This window comes from Salvelinus fontinalis, chromosome 4, assembly GCF_029448725.1.
Source record: "Salvelinus fontinalis isolate EN_2023a chromosome 4, ASM2944872v1, whole genome shotgun sequence".
Lineage (NCBI taxonomy): Eukaryota > Metazoa > Chordata > Actinopteri > Salmoniformes > Salmonidae > Salvelinus > Salvelinus fontinalis.
Window position 1 is genome coordinate 71,746,735 of NC_074668.1, and position 17,632 is coordinate 71,764,366.

General features: G+C 45.2%; 1 protein-coding gene across 4 annotated transcripts in view; it reads right to left on the minus strand.

The window, feature by feature from the left end:
- LOC129854329 (ankyrin repeat domain-containing protein 11-like) overlaps positions 1 to 17,632 on the minus strand; it is a 159,298-nt gene that overhangs the window by 22,819 nt on the left and 118,847 nt on the right. For all 4 annotated transcript variants that reach the window (XM_055921259.1, XM_055921260.1, XM_055921261.1 and 1 more), the window contains 2 exons: positions 6,779 to 6,924; positions 2,209 to 2,341 (listed from right to left, as the gene is read on the minus strand). In XM_055921259.1, coding sequence (XP_055777234.1) covers positions 2,209 to 2,341; positions 6,779 to 6,865 — 220 coding nt within the window. In that variant the 5' untranslated portion in view covers positions 6,866 to 6,924. The remainder of the gene's footprint in view (positions 1 to 2,208; positions 2,342 to 6,778; positions 6,925 to 17,632) is intronic.

Below are 17,632 nucleotides of genomic sequence, written 5' to 3' on the forward strand. Positions count from 1 at the left end.
CCTTGTGGCTTTTCTGCAGGCACAAGGGAGCAGGCCAAGGGGCACACAAACCCTCCATACACGGGCCTACTGGACCACAGTCTAGACTCTATCCCCACAATGTAGGGCCGTAGAAGGAGAGTTCACCATATCAAGGGGAGATACAGTATCACCAGAAAGACGCCATCAACGCCAGGGGGAGGGGATAGGGCCGGCTGTAAAGTACTTAACAAATTCCATAGGGTAGAGACAATCACACAGCATGAAAGGAACTAGCTATCAAGGCCAAGACAACAGAAGAGGGGAAGTGTGTGTGTGAAACCACACACACACACACACTACAGTGTGTATGGGATAAATAAGGCGGCATGGAAACAAAACTAACACAATGAAAGATGAACCATTTAATGAATGTTTCCATTTTACAGCCAGGTTTAAGACATGTGGATGGAAAAGACACTGAGAAGGATAACAGGCAGGGAACACGAAGACAAACGCACCCCCGAAAGTGTATAAATGATGGTCTAGTTAATGTGAGAGCCTGACAGACATCCAGCCTAGCTGTAGAGGCAGAGACTCCACCCTATAACATTAGCACGACAATAGACAATCAGGGCACTGTTCTAGACAGGGGGAGGGGAGAAACTGAGGTGGGAGGCAACCTTTCTCTGCCAACAGCCTGCTAACAGGTTACAGGGCCATTACCACCAACATACACACAAATACAAAACCAAGCCACTATAGCTGTGACTAAACAGTGATGACCAGGGGAATTTACTACTCTCCCGATTTGGTCACTCAAGCTGCACTGAGAACACAAATTCAATATCTCTTCAAAACAGAGAAATACCATTTTCAAACGTTTCCTGCAGAAAGCCAACACACGTCAACAAAAAAGAGAAATGTACACAATGGGTTGGACTCCATATTACCCAAAGAAATAACAGCTGAAGTTCACAGCAGCATTTCAAACCAACCCAATAACCCAGCACACAGATGCGGATTCCATTACCGTACATGTTATTACAGACCATCATCAACAAATCACTTCAAGATCCTCAAAGCTCAAGCCAAACAAGCTGGAACAGTAGTTCCCCCTTTCTCTCTTATTAAAGAATAACACAAGTGAGTGTCTCACCCCAAACCTTTTCAGGCCCTCGTGATTGACAAATCCTCACTTAATTGGCCCATGTTCCGTGTGGCCCTTTTCTCGTTTTCCCAATGATGGACGGTTGAACCAAGTTAAACCATGGCACCAGCCTTCTTCTTTGAGGTTATAAAGAAACACCGCCTGCAGGAGGCTGAAGAAATGTATCTTCGCCCATAAGACTCTCACAAACGTTTACAGAAGCACCATTGAGAGCATCCTATCGGGCTGTATCACCGCCTGGTAGGGCAACTGTACTGTCCGCAACCGCAGGGCCCTCCAGAGGGTGGTGTGGTCAGCCAAACGCATCACCGGGGGCACACTGCCTGCACTCCAGGATACCTACAGCAACCGGTGTCACAGGAAGGCCAAGAAACTCATCAAGGACCTCAGTCACCCGAGCCATGGCCTGTTCACTCCGCTACCATCTAGAAGGCGAGGTCAGTACAGGTGCATCAAAGCTGAGACCGAGAGACTGAAAACTGCTTCTATCTCAAGGTCATCAGGCTGTTAAATATTCACCACTAGCTGGCCCCCGCCCAGTACCCTGGCCTGAACTTTAGTCACTGTCACGAGACGGCTACCACCCAGTTACACTACCATGCACCTTAGAGGCTTCTGTCCTATAGAGTCATGGAACACTGGTCACTTTAAGTAATGTTTACATACCGTTTTACCCAGTTCATATGTATATACTGTATTCTAGTCAAGGCATATCCGATTTAACTGTTGCTACAACTGTTGCTACATAATCTATCCATATACTGTCCATATTGACTATACATCCCATCCCACCCCACACACATTTATACTCCGGACTCCGACATCGCTCGTCCTAATATTTCTATATTTCTTAATTCCATTCTTTAACCTTTTAGATGTGTATATTATTAGATATTACTTAACTGTTGGAGCTATGAATGCAAGCATTTTACTACACCCCGAGTAACAGCTGCTAAATATGTGTATACAATCAATAAAATGTCATATCCTTTCATTCTTCCAGCATGCAAAACTACACTTCCTGGCTGCCAGGCTGAGGAAGTGATGTCACGTCACATCCCCTGCCCCTCCAGTCTTACCTGAGTCAGAATCTTTCTGGTCTCCATTGGCTCCAACAGTGAAGGGAAGCTTCCTCTTGGATGCCTTCTCTTTCATCTCTTTGACGCCATCGCTGCGGTCCAATTTAGGAGTCTTGTTTGACAATACTTTATCCTGGCAAACAAAAAAGAAAACATGAACACCGTATTGCACAGCTAAACTCAGCAAAAAAAGAAACGTCCTCTCACTGTCAACTGTGTTGATTTTCAGCAAACTTAACATGTGTACATATTTGTATGAACATAAGATTCAACAACAGACATAAACTGAATAAGTTCCACAGACATGTGACTAACTGAAATGGAATAATGTGTCCCTGAACAAAGGGGTAGTCAAAATCAAAAGTAACAGTCAGTATCTGGTGTGGCCACCAGCTGCATTAAGTACTGCAGTGCATCTCCTCCTCATGGACTGCACCAGAATTGCCAGTTCTTGATGTTACCCCACTCTTCCACCAAGGTACCTGCAAGTTCCCGGACATTTGTGAGGAATAGACCTAACCCTCACCCTCCGATTCAAGGCTCAATGGGATTGAGATCCGGGCTCTTCCCTGGCCATGACAGAACACTGACATTCCTGTCTTGCAGGAAATCATGTACAGAACGAGCAGTATGGCTTGTGGCATTGTCATGCTGGAGGGTCATGTCAGGATGAGCCTGCAGGAAGGGTACTACATGAGGGAGGAGGATGTCTTCCCTGTAACGCACAGCGTTGAGATTGCTTGCAATGACAACAAGCTCAGTCCGATGATGCCGTGACACACCGCCCCAGACCATGACGGACCCTCCACCTCCAAATCGATCCTTCTCCAGAGGAAAATCCTTGGTGTAACGCTCATTCCTTCGACGATAAACGTGAATCCGACCATCACCCCTGGTGAGACAAAACCGCAACGTCAGTGAAGAGCACTTTTTGCCAGTCCTGTCTGGTCCAGCGACAGTGGATTTGTGCCTATAGGCAACGTTGTTGACGGCGATGTCTCGTGAGGACCTGCCTTACAACAGGCATACCAAGCCCTCAGTCCAGCCTCTCTCAGCCTATTGCAGACAGTCAGTACTGATGGAAGGATTATGCGTTCCTGGTGTATCTCGGCCAGTTGTTGTTTCCACCCTGTACCTGTCCAGCAGGTGTGATGTTCAGATGTACCGATCCTGTGCAGGTGTTGCTACACGTGGTCTGCCACTGCGAGGACGATCAGCTGTCCGTCCTGTCTCCCTGTAGCGCTGTCTTAGGCGTCTCACAGTATGGACATTGCAATTTATTGCCCTGGCTATATCTGCAGTCCTCATGCCTCCTTGCAGCATGCCTAAGGCATGTTCACACAGACGAGCAGGGACCCTGGGCATCTTTCTTTTGGTGGTTTTCAGAGTCAGTAGAAAGGCCTCTTTAGTGTCCTAAGTTTTCATAACTGTGACCTTAATTGCCTACCGCCTGTAAGCTGTTAGTGTCTTAACAACCGTTCCACAGGTGCATATTCATTAATTGTTTATGATTCATTGAACAAGAATGGGAAACAGTGTTTAAACCCTACAATGAAGATCTGTGAAGTTATTTGGATTTTTACGAATTATCTTTGAAAGACAGGGTCCTGAAAAGGGGCCGTTTCTTTTTTTGCTGAGTTTATAACAGTAAAGACACACAGATGCTCATTTATTATTATTATTATTTTTAAATTGAACCTTTATTTAACTAGGCATTCAGTTAAGAACAAACTCTTATTTACAGTGGCCTTGTTCAGGGGCAGAACGACAGATTTTTACCTTGTCAGCTCAGGGATTCGATCTAGCAACCTTTCGGTTACCGGCCCAACACTCTAACCACTAGGCTACCTGCCGCCGAAATGGGGTACACTACTAGCTGGGAGGAATATTCTTTAATTAAAATAAAACTAACTGTAGTTTAAAATGAAAGGGCCAATGTGGAAGGATATTTGTAGAACTTCCCTAATGTTGGAGACTTCCCTTAGCACTGGGAGAAGACAGAGCCTGGACAGACAGAGACACAGGGACAAAGCCCATCCAGGACAGGACACACTGACAAAAGGACACAAAGAGAGACAGGCAGGCGGCAGCTGCGTATCCCAAAGCTTTACACTGCAGTGTGCTTCTGTCTGCCCCGAGACTTCCAGAGATTAGGGGATTTGCAGAGCGTGACTTTTCCATGGAATTTCCTCTCGGCGCTCCGGCAGCAGAGCAGCACAGAGCAGAGGCAGACAGTCCCAGATGGGAAGAGAGAGATGGAAGGAGCGGTAACACCGCAGGTGTCTGTGGTCCACGGCAACTGGTACCCATCAGAAGACCCCTTCCCTCCGTCAGCAAGCGGCCTGCTCCGGCACCAATGGCTCCCTTCGGCGGATGTTCTGTCTATACAGCACAGTACAGCGCTGCCTCTCCTTCAAAAGACTGCTGTTAAAGGGCCATGCAGCAGGTCTGCTCAGGCCTGTCTGCTCTGCGCTCTCACAAACGCTCACATTTAGCTCTAAGGAGCGCAAGTATTTCAGTGTACAGTGTTCCAAAGGTAGGAAAATAGATCTCTCCTCTATGCAATATCCTGCTTATATATTCAAATATCAGGCTAGTAAACTGCAACTTGATGATTTAAGTTTGTAGTCAAAGTTAAAAGAACTCTGAACTCAGATTTTAATGATTGCTATAATTAAAAACATTGCAAACGATTATAAAACAAATAAAACCTTATGTAATGCCTGTTTTTCTAACCCCTAGATTTAAAGGAGGGCCAGAGCTGAGTTGTTGGCCGGGTGCTGACTGTGGTAAGGAGGGCTAATTAAAGAGCTCTGTGTAGGTGGCTGTTTACCACAGAGCTGGGATGCAGGACCCGATCAGGTCAGATAAAAAGGTGGCATGTAGCAGAACGCTCGCTCTTTCTCAGGCTAGTTCCCACTGCTGCACACTGCACAGTGGCACGCTCTGCAGCCCACCCTGGCAAGTCCCAGCCCCCAGCCCCCAGCCCTCCTACAGTCATGAGACTATGATGTCATCCTTACAGTACAGCGTAGACACACAGCAAGCTCTTCCTGCTGCTTACAACTGGGCTTAGCAGTAACTCTGCACACCAGCGAGAGGGAACGAGAGACAATATACATAGGTCTACATGTAGGAGGAATTTCCAAACAGAAAGACAGTACACAGTATACAGACAGCTGACACAGGCACGCACATACACAAAACAACATGTCAAGACAGACAGAGGTGTTAGCGCTAGGCAGAGCTAGTCTTGCTGCGACACACAGAGAAAAGAGAGCTGAATTAAAAGACAGCTGTGAGCCACTGCTTCAAGGCTGCCTTCATGAGAAACCGTGTTTACTGGTCTCCTAGCAATGCTCTCGCTCCTCCTCTCCCTCCCAGAGTCTGATGCAATTCTGTGCGGAAGGTTGTACATAGCCGACACGCGCGTAAGCTGCACCTCTGGGTTCGCTGCTGTTGAACCACGATTACCATGAGGTCATCATTCTGCGTCTAAACTCACTGTTGCCAGCATGAACAGCCACACGTCCACAAAAACACAGGCTGGCTTTAGCTGCCATTTGAAGGGACAGCTCTCCCCACTACCTAGGGGAAAACACCACTGAAATGACCTAATCCCTAGTATCACAACCATGTGGAGAAACAATAACACAGGAAATGACACCTGTTATTACGCTACCATTACAACTCTGTTCACATCTAATTAACAGCTCTGCTCATTAGAATCTACTTCTGGGAAATGATTTCAGTGGTCTAACATAGAATCTAGGGTGAAAATCCCTAGGAACTATTCTCTCTTGTTTTGTCTGAAAGAGTATAGCGAGTCTCAGCGTCAGGTTGGCTGTAGCAGAACGCCCTGGCCTGCCTGCCCAGCAACTTAATGCTGCGAGGATCTAAATTTGCCACACAGTGCCAGCAGCCTCCACTTCATTGGTCAAAAATAAAGAAGATTAGTTAATTGATAAAACCTGGACTACCTATTTAGATGGGCCATATATAGCTGGCTGCATAAGCACATAACCTATGCTATATCGTGAGTCATTAAGCTGATGCAACACTACATACAGCCATTTCCTTGGCTCTAGGCTACATCTAGAAAAACAGAACGCATGCCAGTATTTAAAGGGGAGGGTTGTGTGATGTTATTCATAGTGCATTCAATACAGTAGCAAGGAACGTTTCAGAGAGCGGGACACGTGTATAAATTGCAAGTGACGCAATAATTCACGTAGGTTAAAAAAAAGAAAAAAAAGTTTGACATAGTGCACTTTGCAAACTTGTATTTTAAGTGTTCTCAACAAGCTTTTTCCTTCCACTGTAGAAATGTCACCATAGCCTAAGCCCAAAATGGGACTTCAGTCATAAGAAATAATCCCCCAAAAAGCGACAATGAGCTCTTAGCCAGTTGAATGCCAACTCCCATCGAGCTGCTTATTAAGTCCATAATGATTTTTTCTGTGTAATGAGGACATGACCCCTCGATGCAGGACTCAGCAGCGGGAGCGGTAAAGGGGCTTGTGTGTGTGCGTGTAGATTTGTGGTGTGTCAGTACGTGTGTGTTTCTTACCTTCTTCCCAACCTGCTTCTCCACCATGTCAGTGTTGAGTGGGAAGTCTTCCAGCTGGGGGGTTTTTGAACCCCCACCCTTGGGCATCGTTCAGCTATCGCCACGCCAAACCTCATTCACGCTTCCATCGCATCGTCATCGACCGTCTGCCAAAGGAGAGAGCGAGCGAGATAGAGATGGAAAGAGACACGTTAGCACCGGGCCACTCGCCTCCACACATTGCTTCCATTAGCAGTACATCAGGCTACCCAATAGCAACAATTACACCTGCACTCTGGTTTCAAAAGGTGAGGAAGAGCGCGGGATAATGCCCCTGTTCCAGACCCACTCTCCGCCCTGGAAGAGTAGGGGCTTTCAATGCTCTGTCATATCCATAGGGTGAGAGAGATACTATAGTGGTCAACGCGGGTGAAAGACAGACCTACGGAAGCAAGTCTAAGCAAGATTTTAATACGATCCTGAAAAGTAGCTAATCCCTTATTCACACAAAAGACATACCTAAATGAAACCAATGTCTTGATGTCAAAAACACGACGAGAATTATATAGGTTGGGCGAAATTGTGGAATGCCAGTAAAACGTTTTTTTTACTGTTGAACAGGAGGAGACAAACATCTCTGCTTCATGACTACGGGTAACAGCTGAGGAATGTCTTCAGGGATATGGCACGTCTGGACAACAGCCCTGCTGCCCTACCCTGCCGAACATACATACTACACAGTGTTGGTGTGCTGGCAGGGAGTGGTGTGCTAGCAGGAAGTGGTGTGCTAGCAGGGAATGGTGTGCTTGGAGGGAGTGGTGTGCTTGGAGGGAGTGGTGTGCTAGCAGGGAGGGGTGTGCTAGCAGGGAGGGGTGTGCTAGCAGGGAGGGGTGTGCTAGCAGGGAGGGGTGTGCTAGCAGGGAGGGGTGTGCTTGGAGGGAGTGATGTGCTTGGAGGGAGTGGTCTGCTAGTGTGATTCAGGTAGTGGTATGCTAACAGGGAGGGGTGTGCTAGTGTGCTGCATGGAGTGGTGTGCTAGCAGGGAGTGGTGTGCTAGTGTGCTGCATGGAGTGGTGTGCTTGGGAGTGGTGTGCTTGGAGGGAGTGGTGTGCTAGTGTGCTGCAGGGAGTGGTGTGCTTGGGAGTGGTGTGCTTGGAGGGAGTGGTGTGCTAGTGTGCTGCAGGGAGTGGTGTGCTAGCAGGGAGTGGTGTGCTTGGAGGGAGTGGTGTGCTAGTGTGCTGCAGGGAGTGGTGTGCTTGGGAGTGGTGTGCTTGGAGGGAGTGGTGTGCTAGTGTGCTGCAGGGAGTGGTGTGCTAGCAGGGAGTGGTGTGCTTGGAGGGAGTGGTGTGCTAGTGTGCTGCAGGGAGTGGTGTGCTAGTGTGTTGCAGGGAGTGGTGTGCTAGTGTGCTGCAGGGAGCGGTGTGCTAGCAGGGAGTGGTGTGCTAGCAGGGAGTGGTGTGCTAGTGTGCTGCAGGGAGTGGTGTGCTAGTGTGTTGCAGGGAGTGGTGTGCTAGTGTGCTGCATGGAGTGGTGTGCTAGTAGGGAGTGGTGTGCTAGCAGGGAGTGGTGTGCTAGCAGGGAGTGAGTGGTGTGCTAGTGTGGGAGGCCTTTCTGAACCCACTGTTAGGTGCTAGCATGAAACCCTCTATACATACTCTGCAGTGAGGCCTTGCTAAACCCTCTGCAGTGGTTTTATAGTAAAGGCCAACTCTGCAGTGAGCTAGTGAGGCCTTGCTAAACCCTCTGCAGTGGTTTTATAGTAAAGGCCAACTCTGCAGTGACCTAGTGAGGCCTTGCTAAACCCTCTGCAGTGGTTTTATAGTAAAGGCCAATTTTGCAGTGACCTAGTGAGGCCTTACTAAACCCTCTGCAGTGGTTTTATAGTAAAGGCCAATTTTGCAGTGACCTAGTGAGGCCTTGCTAAACCCTCTGCAGTGGTTTTATAGTAAAGGCCAACTCTGCAGTGACCTAGTGAGGCCTTGCTAAACCCTCTGCAGTGGTTTTATAGTAAAGGCCAACTCTGCAGTGACCTAGTGAGGCCTTGCTAAACCCTCTGCAGTGGTTTTATAGTAAAGGCCAACTCTGCAGTGAGCTGGTGAGGCCTTGCTAAACCCTCTGCAGTGGTTTTATAGTAAAGGCCAACTCTGCAGTGAGCTAGTGAGGCCTTGCTAAACCCTCTGCAGTGGTTTTATAGTAAAGGCCAACTCTGCAGTGAGCTGGTGAGGCCTTACTAAACCATCTGCAGTGTTTTCATAGTGAGGCCTATTCTGCTGTAAGCTTAGTATGGCCTCTCCTGCCCTGTTCCCTCCTGCTGAATCGCCATGCTACTAGATTAGCCCTATTCTCTTTAGTATCCACTGCCCTGTCTGCATGTGGAGAGGTCGCTTCCTAGCTCTTATGAATAAATTATATGTAAAGAGTTCCTCAATATTTTTCTCCTTCATAATGCATTTTTCACCAGAGTGTGTGCAGAGGGCTGGGCTGGAGCCTGCCCCTCCTCCCTCTCTCCACTACCCGGGAACGCTGCCTGGCACTCAGCTCTGCCCTGGCGCCATGGCCCTCCCTCTGCAGCTCTCCTACTCAAAGACAGCTATTTATATCCCAGAGCCAGCGACACACACAGTCAGAGGAACACTGCTCCCCTCTCCTCCTGGCATAAGGAAAGTGAGACACAGCAAACCTCTGCCTCCACCCCTGTTCTCTGGCCCCGTCCCCCAAAGCCCCACACACTCCAAGCTCACATTAAGCAGCACAAAGTGGCAAAGGGGTCAACTACTAACAGAGATAAACAAAGATTCTATGATCCACACATAGTGTGCCGACCTAGTTTGAGCTATCTAGAACAATAAACTCCAGACTATTTTAGGATAATCTAATCTACAACTCCAAAACTCCATTGTAAATTCACACATTGTGACTGTAACCAGCCTTTGATGTTAGTGGCGTGAAACAGTTAGATATTAAATTCATATTACAATTATTTTTCTGATAACTTAACCAAGTACAATTTCCCCTCCGCTATAACTGAGTGTGTATGTTGGTGCCTGTAATGCCCATGGGAGGGTCAATAAGAACCTATTAAGTTGTCCTATATGGTTTCCACTGTGTACTATATCAGTGACTGGCTTAGTAGAACACTGTATATATTGAAGCTTCTCTCCCCCCTTTTTTAAAAATCATGTAATAACTATATTATATAATACCACAGGCCTATATTATTATAGACAACATCACTATTCAGATGCTGTGCTTCTTGACGTAATTGTGTTATTAGGTTGTCTTCAAGGATTCTGGGGTGGTTTTGGCACAGGGGTTAAATAAGTGTATTATGTTATTGAGTCCTCAGTCAGTTCCTCTATAGGGGTTTTTGGCGGAGAGTCTTCAATGCATTATCTGTGTGTTCTGAGCTGTCGTATCTTAGTGGGGAGAGGAACACAGACGACCCAGAACCCTAAGCGGAAACACAATAACATCCATTCCAAAACACAGGCCTCATTTCCTCCGCCTTCCACCCCATTCAAAAGCTGCACAGCATCTGCTATCAGTCTGTGTGTGTGTGTGTCACACAGAGGGGCCTCTCGCCACAAGCCAACAGCTCTAATTCATCACATATGAGTAAGTCTATGCACTGTAAGGTACTGTAGAGAGGCCGAGGCCCTGGTCCAATGCTGGATCCTGCAGCATCCGCTTCCCGCTCTTTTACATTGAAAACAACAAACCCTGGCTCTCTTCCTTCCAACCCCATGAACACACACCATGTGTGCAGTCTGTCCACACTCCCCCAGGGGTCCCTTCCTGCCACTCTGTAAACAGGGTCCACCCTGGGGGCGGTCAGATTTGTTTTCAAAGCTATTGATGCAATGTTGTACAGTTATCTTGCTTCAGCATTACCTACATGAGTAATGAAATGACCTCACCGATTGAGTTTCACTTTGACATTGTTTTGTCTGGGAGAATAGATAAACAAAGCCCACGTCATCCTCACAGCACTGCTTACAGTGGAAGAGCAGCTCACCAGGAGCCAAATTGCAAATGCTAAAGGCCTATTGGAGAGACAGTTGATCTGCTATCAAGGAACAGCAACATGTCGGTAAGTGTAAATTTAGCATTTTCAGGCAAAGTGACGTACGTTCCTTATTTTGCTTGCAATATCTTATTGTAAATGCATTATCCGTTCAATTTCAACAGCATAAACGCAGTGCACATGGCAGCCATGTTAAAGGTCTATATAAACAGTCTTTGATGTGGGTTGTTTTGGTGACAGCCCTTCCAGGCACCAATGTCACCTGACAGCAGTGATTGGTCATGGAACTAGGAACCACGCACTTGAGGCATTAGACAAAGCAAAAAGCATCGGTTTGCTAGCTAGCTGACTATTCTCAACTATGATTGGTGCTTGGAGAGGGTGGGTGGGTTCACACACAGGTTAGAGATGTTACTCTTAGCGTGAATCAGACTATCCCAACAGAGTTCATCGCACTGACCCAGTAGATGAGTGAAGCATGTGGTCTTTTATGGGTTCCCAATGGGGACGTTTTTACTGGGACTGACCCCTGGTCAGCAGAGCTGGAGGTTAGACTCTAAAGTGCTTTCTCCTGCTTCAACACTACATTAACAGCCCTCACCTCTTTGTCCTGCTTCTACACTACATTAAGAGCCCTCACCTCTTTGTCCTGCTTCAACACTACATTAAAGAGCCCTCACCTCTTTCTCCTGCTTCAACACTACATTAAGAGCCCTCACCTCTTTCTCCTGCTTCTACACTCCATAGAGAGCCCTCACCTCTTTCTCCTGCTTCAACACTACATTGAGAGCCCTCACCTCTTTCTCCTGCTTCTACACTCCATAGAGAGCCCTCACCTCTTTCTCCTGCTTCAACACTACATTAAGAGCCCTCACCTCTTTCTCCTGCTTCAACACTACATTAAGAGCCCTCACCTCTTTCTCCTGCTTCAACACTACATTAAGAGCCCTCACCTCTTTCTCCTGCTTCAACACTACATTAAGAGCCCTCACCTCTTTCTCCTGCTTCTACACTCCAAAGAGAGCCCTCACCTCTTTCTCCTGCTTCAACACTACATTAAGAGCCCTCACCTCTTTCTCCTGCTTCTACACTCCATAGAGAGCCCTCACCTCTTTCTCCTGCTTCTACACTACATTAAGAGCCCTCACCTCTTTCTCCTGCTTCTACACTCCATAGAGAGCCCTTACCTCTTTCTCCTGCTTCTACACTACATTAAGAGCCCTCACCTCTTTCTCCTGCTTCAACACTACATTGAGAGCCCTCACCTCTTTCTCTTGCTTCAACATTACACTGTGGCAGAAAAGGTGTTTTATAACTGTGCTGCTATACTTTTGTTTCTTCTTTGATGTCTGCATGGCTCTCCCCACTGCTGCACCACTATGTAAAATAAATAATGTGGCTTGTCGTTCTGTGGGAGAAATAAATATTCCAAACTGACTCTGGGACAGTTGAGGGACGATATATCCCAAAATCATACCACTGTACATTTAAAAAAAATCAAAAAAGCAATAACGCTGATGCAAAAGACCAGAACATTTAACTTAAAAAGTAGATAAAATATTTCTTCACAATATAAGCGAAGCATGGAGCACATGGCAGTTGACTATATACGTGAATGTTTCAAAATGCAATTAGCAATAAAACACGTGAATGGTTTTATGTGACAGATGAAAATATCAGTTCGAAATTTTGAAGGAGGGGAGATCTAAAGAGCCAACAATGATCATGGGTTTCTAATATGACTAGGATCGTGCCTTTTGCTGGTGGACAATGAAAAAAAGTTTATTTGAAAACCAATAGAACATGAGAAACGCTGGTTTCAATTAGGGGTGTGAACGTATAAACATGAAAATTAAGTTGGGATCCTTAACGTTAAGAAAAATCCCTATGGACATTTTACTTGTCTATAAAAGAACGCCGCTTCTGAAGCGGAACTAAAGTCCATCACAAGGCAACGAGAAAGGTCAATCAAGCTGCTGCATGCGTGCAGTTCACTCTCGCCTAAAAAAGTACTTTAAGTTTGTTAAATACCTTGACTTCCCAAGACATTTAACAGAAATAAAACATCTGGCTACCATACCATAAACTGCAGCATATCAATTTTTTCATATCAGCATATCATATCATATCATTTTGCCCATTGACTTGTGCTAGCTGTCTAGTCTGTTTGATAAATGTGCAATGAGAATAATAAAAAACATTTATATAAGGAATTGGGAACTCATTCTGAGAGATAATCATCTTCTTATCCAGGTAGGCCACTTGATTTCAACATTCTAAACAATGTGAACAGGCTGTTGTTCAAACAGAGACAGACAGGAGGATGTACCGTTCTACAGTATTAGCAAGCAAATAGAGCCAAGTTGGCTAGATTTTAAATATAAAGATTAGCTGTCTATATACGAGCGGGTGAGCATGTGCTTGAGAGATTGTTTATGAGACCTGGGTTCATTTTCTATAATGCCTGCTACCAGAAGTTGTTCATTATTAATGTATGTGCTTTATGCATGGGTCTGGTAAAAAAAATGGAATAACAAAAAAGGGGGCCTTTTCATAGACAGACTTGAAAGCCAGATCAGTGATTATAGCAAAAAGCAGGTAATACTATTTTGATAAAATAATTAGTGAGTCTTATGGTTGAAGGCTTATATTTAGCCGAGGTATAATTTGACAAAGCCCTGAATTCATTAGATTATTACCGACTGTTTGAAATGCAGTGTGTATTTTCCTTTAAATTGTGCAACAAAGCTTATTTCGAGAAAACAACAAATAAATAAATAAAACCTTTAAGCCATATCCCAGCCCTACCCCTAACATCACAACATTCCAGGCCTTCTGACACACTGAATTACTCTTGCCTGGCCCTCATGGTCCCAGTTCTGTTGACCATTGAAAAATGAAATTACTAGTATAATTCTAAGAAAACTGCTGTGGAAAATAGTGTATCGTGCACTGTGTTTGCTATTTTATTTGTTCTAATTTCAGGCTCTAGATTGCAGAAAATTGTGTTTTAGGTGTTAAAAGACGTAAAAATCTCAGTCAAAACAGGGACACAGCACCCCTCCGAGCCTCACCTCAATAATCAGTACCACCTTGTTAAACAAATCTTTGGGAGATTGCCTGGAATCCCTGGTCTGGAATACTATGGCAAACATATTCCATGTTAATTACATAGCCATGATACTAACAGATGATTATGTCGCTGCACAAAAACCTAATTTCATTCTGACAGCACTGTGTGTTGTTCCCAGGTCTCTCCAATAAGGCCTCTGTCCCCCTCACTGTCCACTGACATGGTAGGACCCATGAGGAGAACACACACTGCTAATCATCTCCAGTCTCCACTCGCAAGCAAATGCATCTGGCTTACAAACACATTTACTGGACATGCTGCTTATGAACATGAAACAGTCGGGATACACAACTACCGTAATTCCATTGGGATGATAAAACAAACAAGCCCCTAAAATTATAGCAAGCCTTAGTAAACAGATACAGTCCTCTGGGAGCTTGTGTGCAGCGGTGGGGGTGGGTTCACTTTTTCCACTGCGTGGGCTGAGCCTCTCCATACGTTTAACAGTATCACATGACCAGCTAGCACAGATAAACACACAGAGAAAGAGAGAGGACATATCTACTACTCCGCCATGAGCTGCAGGGACTATAGGTCCACACAGCAAAGTAAAGTTTCAATGAAAATCACAGAAGTGGGTTGAGGAAGCAATATTTCCCCATTGAAAGCAGTTCAGCCAAGCCTCTTAAATAACTTCCAAATGTTGTGAATGAGATATATAGAGATATGGACACACACACACACACACACACACACACACACACACACACACACACACACACACACACACACACACACACACACACACACACACACACACACACACACACACACACACACACACACACACACACACACACACACACACACACACACACACAGAGAGAGAGAGAACAAAAATATAAAACGCAACATGCAACTATTTCAAAGATTTTACTGAGTTACAGTTCATAAGGAAATCAGTCAATCGAAATAAATTCATTAGGCCCTAATCTATGGATTTCACATAACTGGGAATACATCTGTTGGTTACAGAATACATCTGTTGTTTTTTTAAGTAGGGGCGTGGATCAGAAAACCAGTCAGTATCTGGTGTGACCACCATTTGCCTCATGCAGCGCGACACATCTCCTTTACATAGAGTTGATCAGGCCTGTGGAGTGTTGTCCCACTCCTCTTCAATGGCTGTGCGAAGTTGCTGGATTATGGTGGGAACTGGAACACGATGTCGTACATGTCGATGCAGAGCATCCCAAACATGCTCAACGGGTGACATGTCTGGTGAGTATGCAGGCCATGGAAGAATTGGGACATTTTCAGCTTCCAGGAATTGTGTACAGATCCTTGCGACATGGGGCCGTGCATTATCATGCTGAAACATGAGGTGATGGCAGCGGATGAATGGCACGACAATGGGCCTCGGGATCTCATCACGGTATTTCTGTGCATTCAAATTGCCATCAATAAAATGCAACTATGTTTGTTGTCCATAGCTTACACCTGCCCATACCACAACCGCAACACGAACATGGGGCACTCTGTTCACAACGTTGACATCAGCAAACCGCTCACCCACACAACGCCATACTGTTCTGCGGTTGTGAGGTCGGTTGGATGTATTGCCAAATTCTCTAAAACGACGTTGGAGGCGGCTTATGGTAGGGAAATTAACTTCTCTGGCAAAAGCTCTGGTGGACATTCCTGCAGTCAGCATGCCAATTGCACGCTCCCTCAAAACTTGAGACATCTGTGGCATTGTGTGACAAAACTGCCCATTTTAGAGTGGCCTTATTGTCCCCAGCACAATGTGCACCTGTGTAATGATCATGCTGTTTAATCAGCTTCTTGATATGCCACACCTGTCAGGTGGATGGATTATCTTGGCAAAGGAGAACTGCTCACTAACAGGGATGTAAACCCATTTGTGCACAACATTTGAGAGAAATAAGCTTTTCGGGCCTATGGGCAATTTCTGGGATCTTTTATTGCAGCTCATGAAACATGGGACCCTTGACATGTTACGTTTATATTTTTGTTCAGTGTATATTCATGTCGTAGTTTCCAGTCAACTCAATTTCACAGAAAAGCTACTTCAACAAGTGAATACTAGCGATGGCTAGCTATTCTACCAGTCTGTCTTAACTTCTCTAGGGTAGGGGGCAGCATTTGGAACTTTGGATGAAAAGCATGCCCAAATTAAACTGCCTGCTACTCGGGCCCAGAAGATATGATATGCATATAACTGGTAGATTTGGATAGAAAACACTCTAAAGTTTCAAAAACTGTTAAAATAGTGTCTGTGAGTATAACAGAACTGATTTGGTTTTGTAGTTTTCTATTCAATGCCATTACAGTATCCATTGACTTAGGACTCAAGTTGCAGTTCCTATGCCTTCCACTAGATGTCAACAGTCTTTAGAAATTGTTTCAGGCTTGTATTCTGTAAAATGAAGAAGTAAGAGCAGTCTGAATGAGTGGACCCTAAAGTGTCACAAAGCTTTTTCATGCGCGCGACCGAGAGAGTGTCTTTCTTGTTTCCCTTTTATTTTGACTACGTTATTGTCCGGTTGAAATATTATCGATTATTTAGGCTAAAAACAACCTGAGGATTGAATATAAACATCGTTTGACATGTTTCTATGAACTTTACAGATACAATTTGGATTTTTTGTCTGCCTGTTTTGACTGCGTTTGAGCCTGTGGTTTACTGAAGAAAACGCGCAAACAAAACGGAGGTTTTTGGATATAAAGAGACTTTATCGAACAAAAGGAACATTTATTGAGTAAATGAATGTCTGCTGAGTGCAACCATATGAAGATCATCAAATGTAAGGGATTCATTTTATCTCTATTTTTGACTTGTGTAACTCTTCTACTTGGCTGGTTACTGTTTGTAATGATTTGTCTGCTGGGCTATGTTCTCAAATAATCGTAAGGTATGCTTTCGCCGTAAAGCATTTTTTAAATCTGACACTGTGGTTGGATTCACAAGAAGTTAGGTTTAAAGATTATGTAAAATATGTTTTGTTTTCTGAATTTTTATAATGACTATTTCTGTATTTGAATTTGGCGCCCTGCAGTTTCACTGGCTGTTGAATAGGTTGGACGCTACCGTCTCACGTACCCTAGAGAAGTTAATGAGTGTTATCATGCTAACAGCACACCCTGCACACGAAAATACACCAACATTCCCAGCTAATGATAAGTCATGGTATTTAATTTAAGAGAATGAACAAGATTTAACAAGGCAACCTTGGGGTTAATTTTAAAATTGGCACCAATGGCAGATTGAGGGATTTTTACATCCGTACCCCAGTACGTCCCACGTGCCCGCGGCGAAACGTCACGCCGTGAGGAACTATTAATTAGCCAAAAAGATTCAGCAGAGCTTCCTGGTACCCCAACATCAAGCCACCAGTGATTGGAGGACCACATCAGCATTCTGTGTGTGGCAAACCCTGTAGGGACAGGGGCAGAGAACCCCAAGGAGAAGACAGGGAGGAGGGGGGGAAGTCTGTGGGTCTGCCAGACTGGATAATAGCTCAGTAAGGCACACACACAAACAAACACAAAGACAACATGTGCACACAGGATGGAAATAGAGTGAAATAAATGCTGTGCTTTGATACGGTTTGGATGGCGTCACTCGATACCATGTGACTGAGTAAGAATTGGACGAAACAAAAAAACAAAACAAAAACAATTGCAGGCATCAGAGAAATGGGAAAGGTGGTAGAAACAATCAATCTCTGTTTCTGCCTGAGGTGGTGGAGAGGAG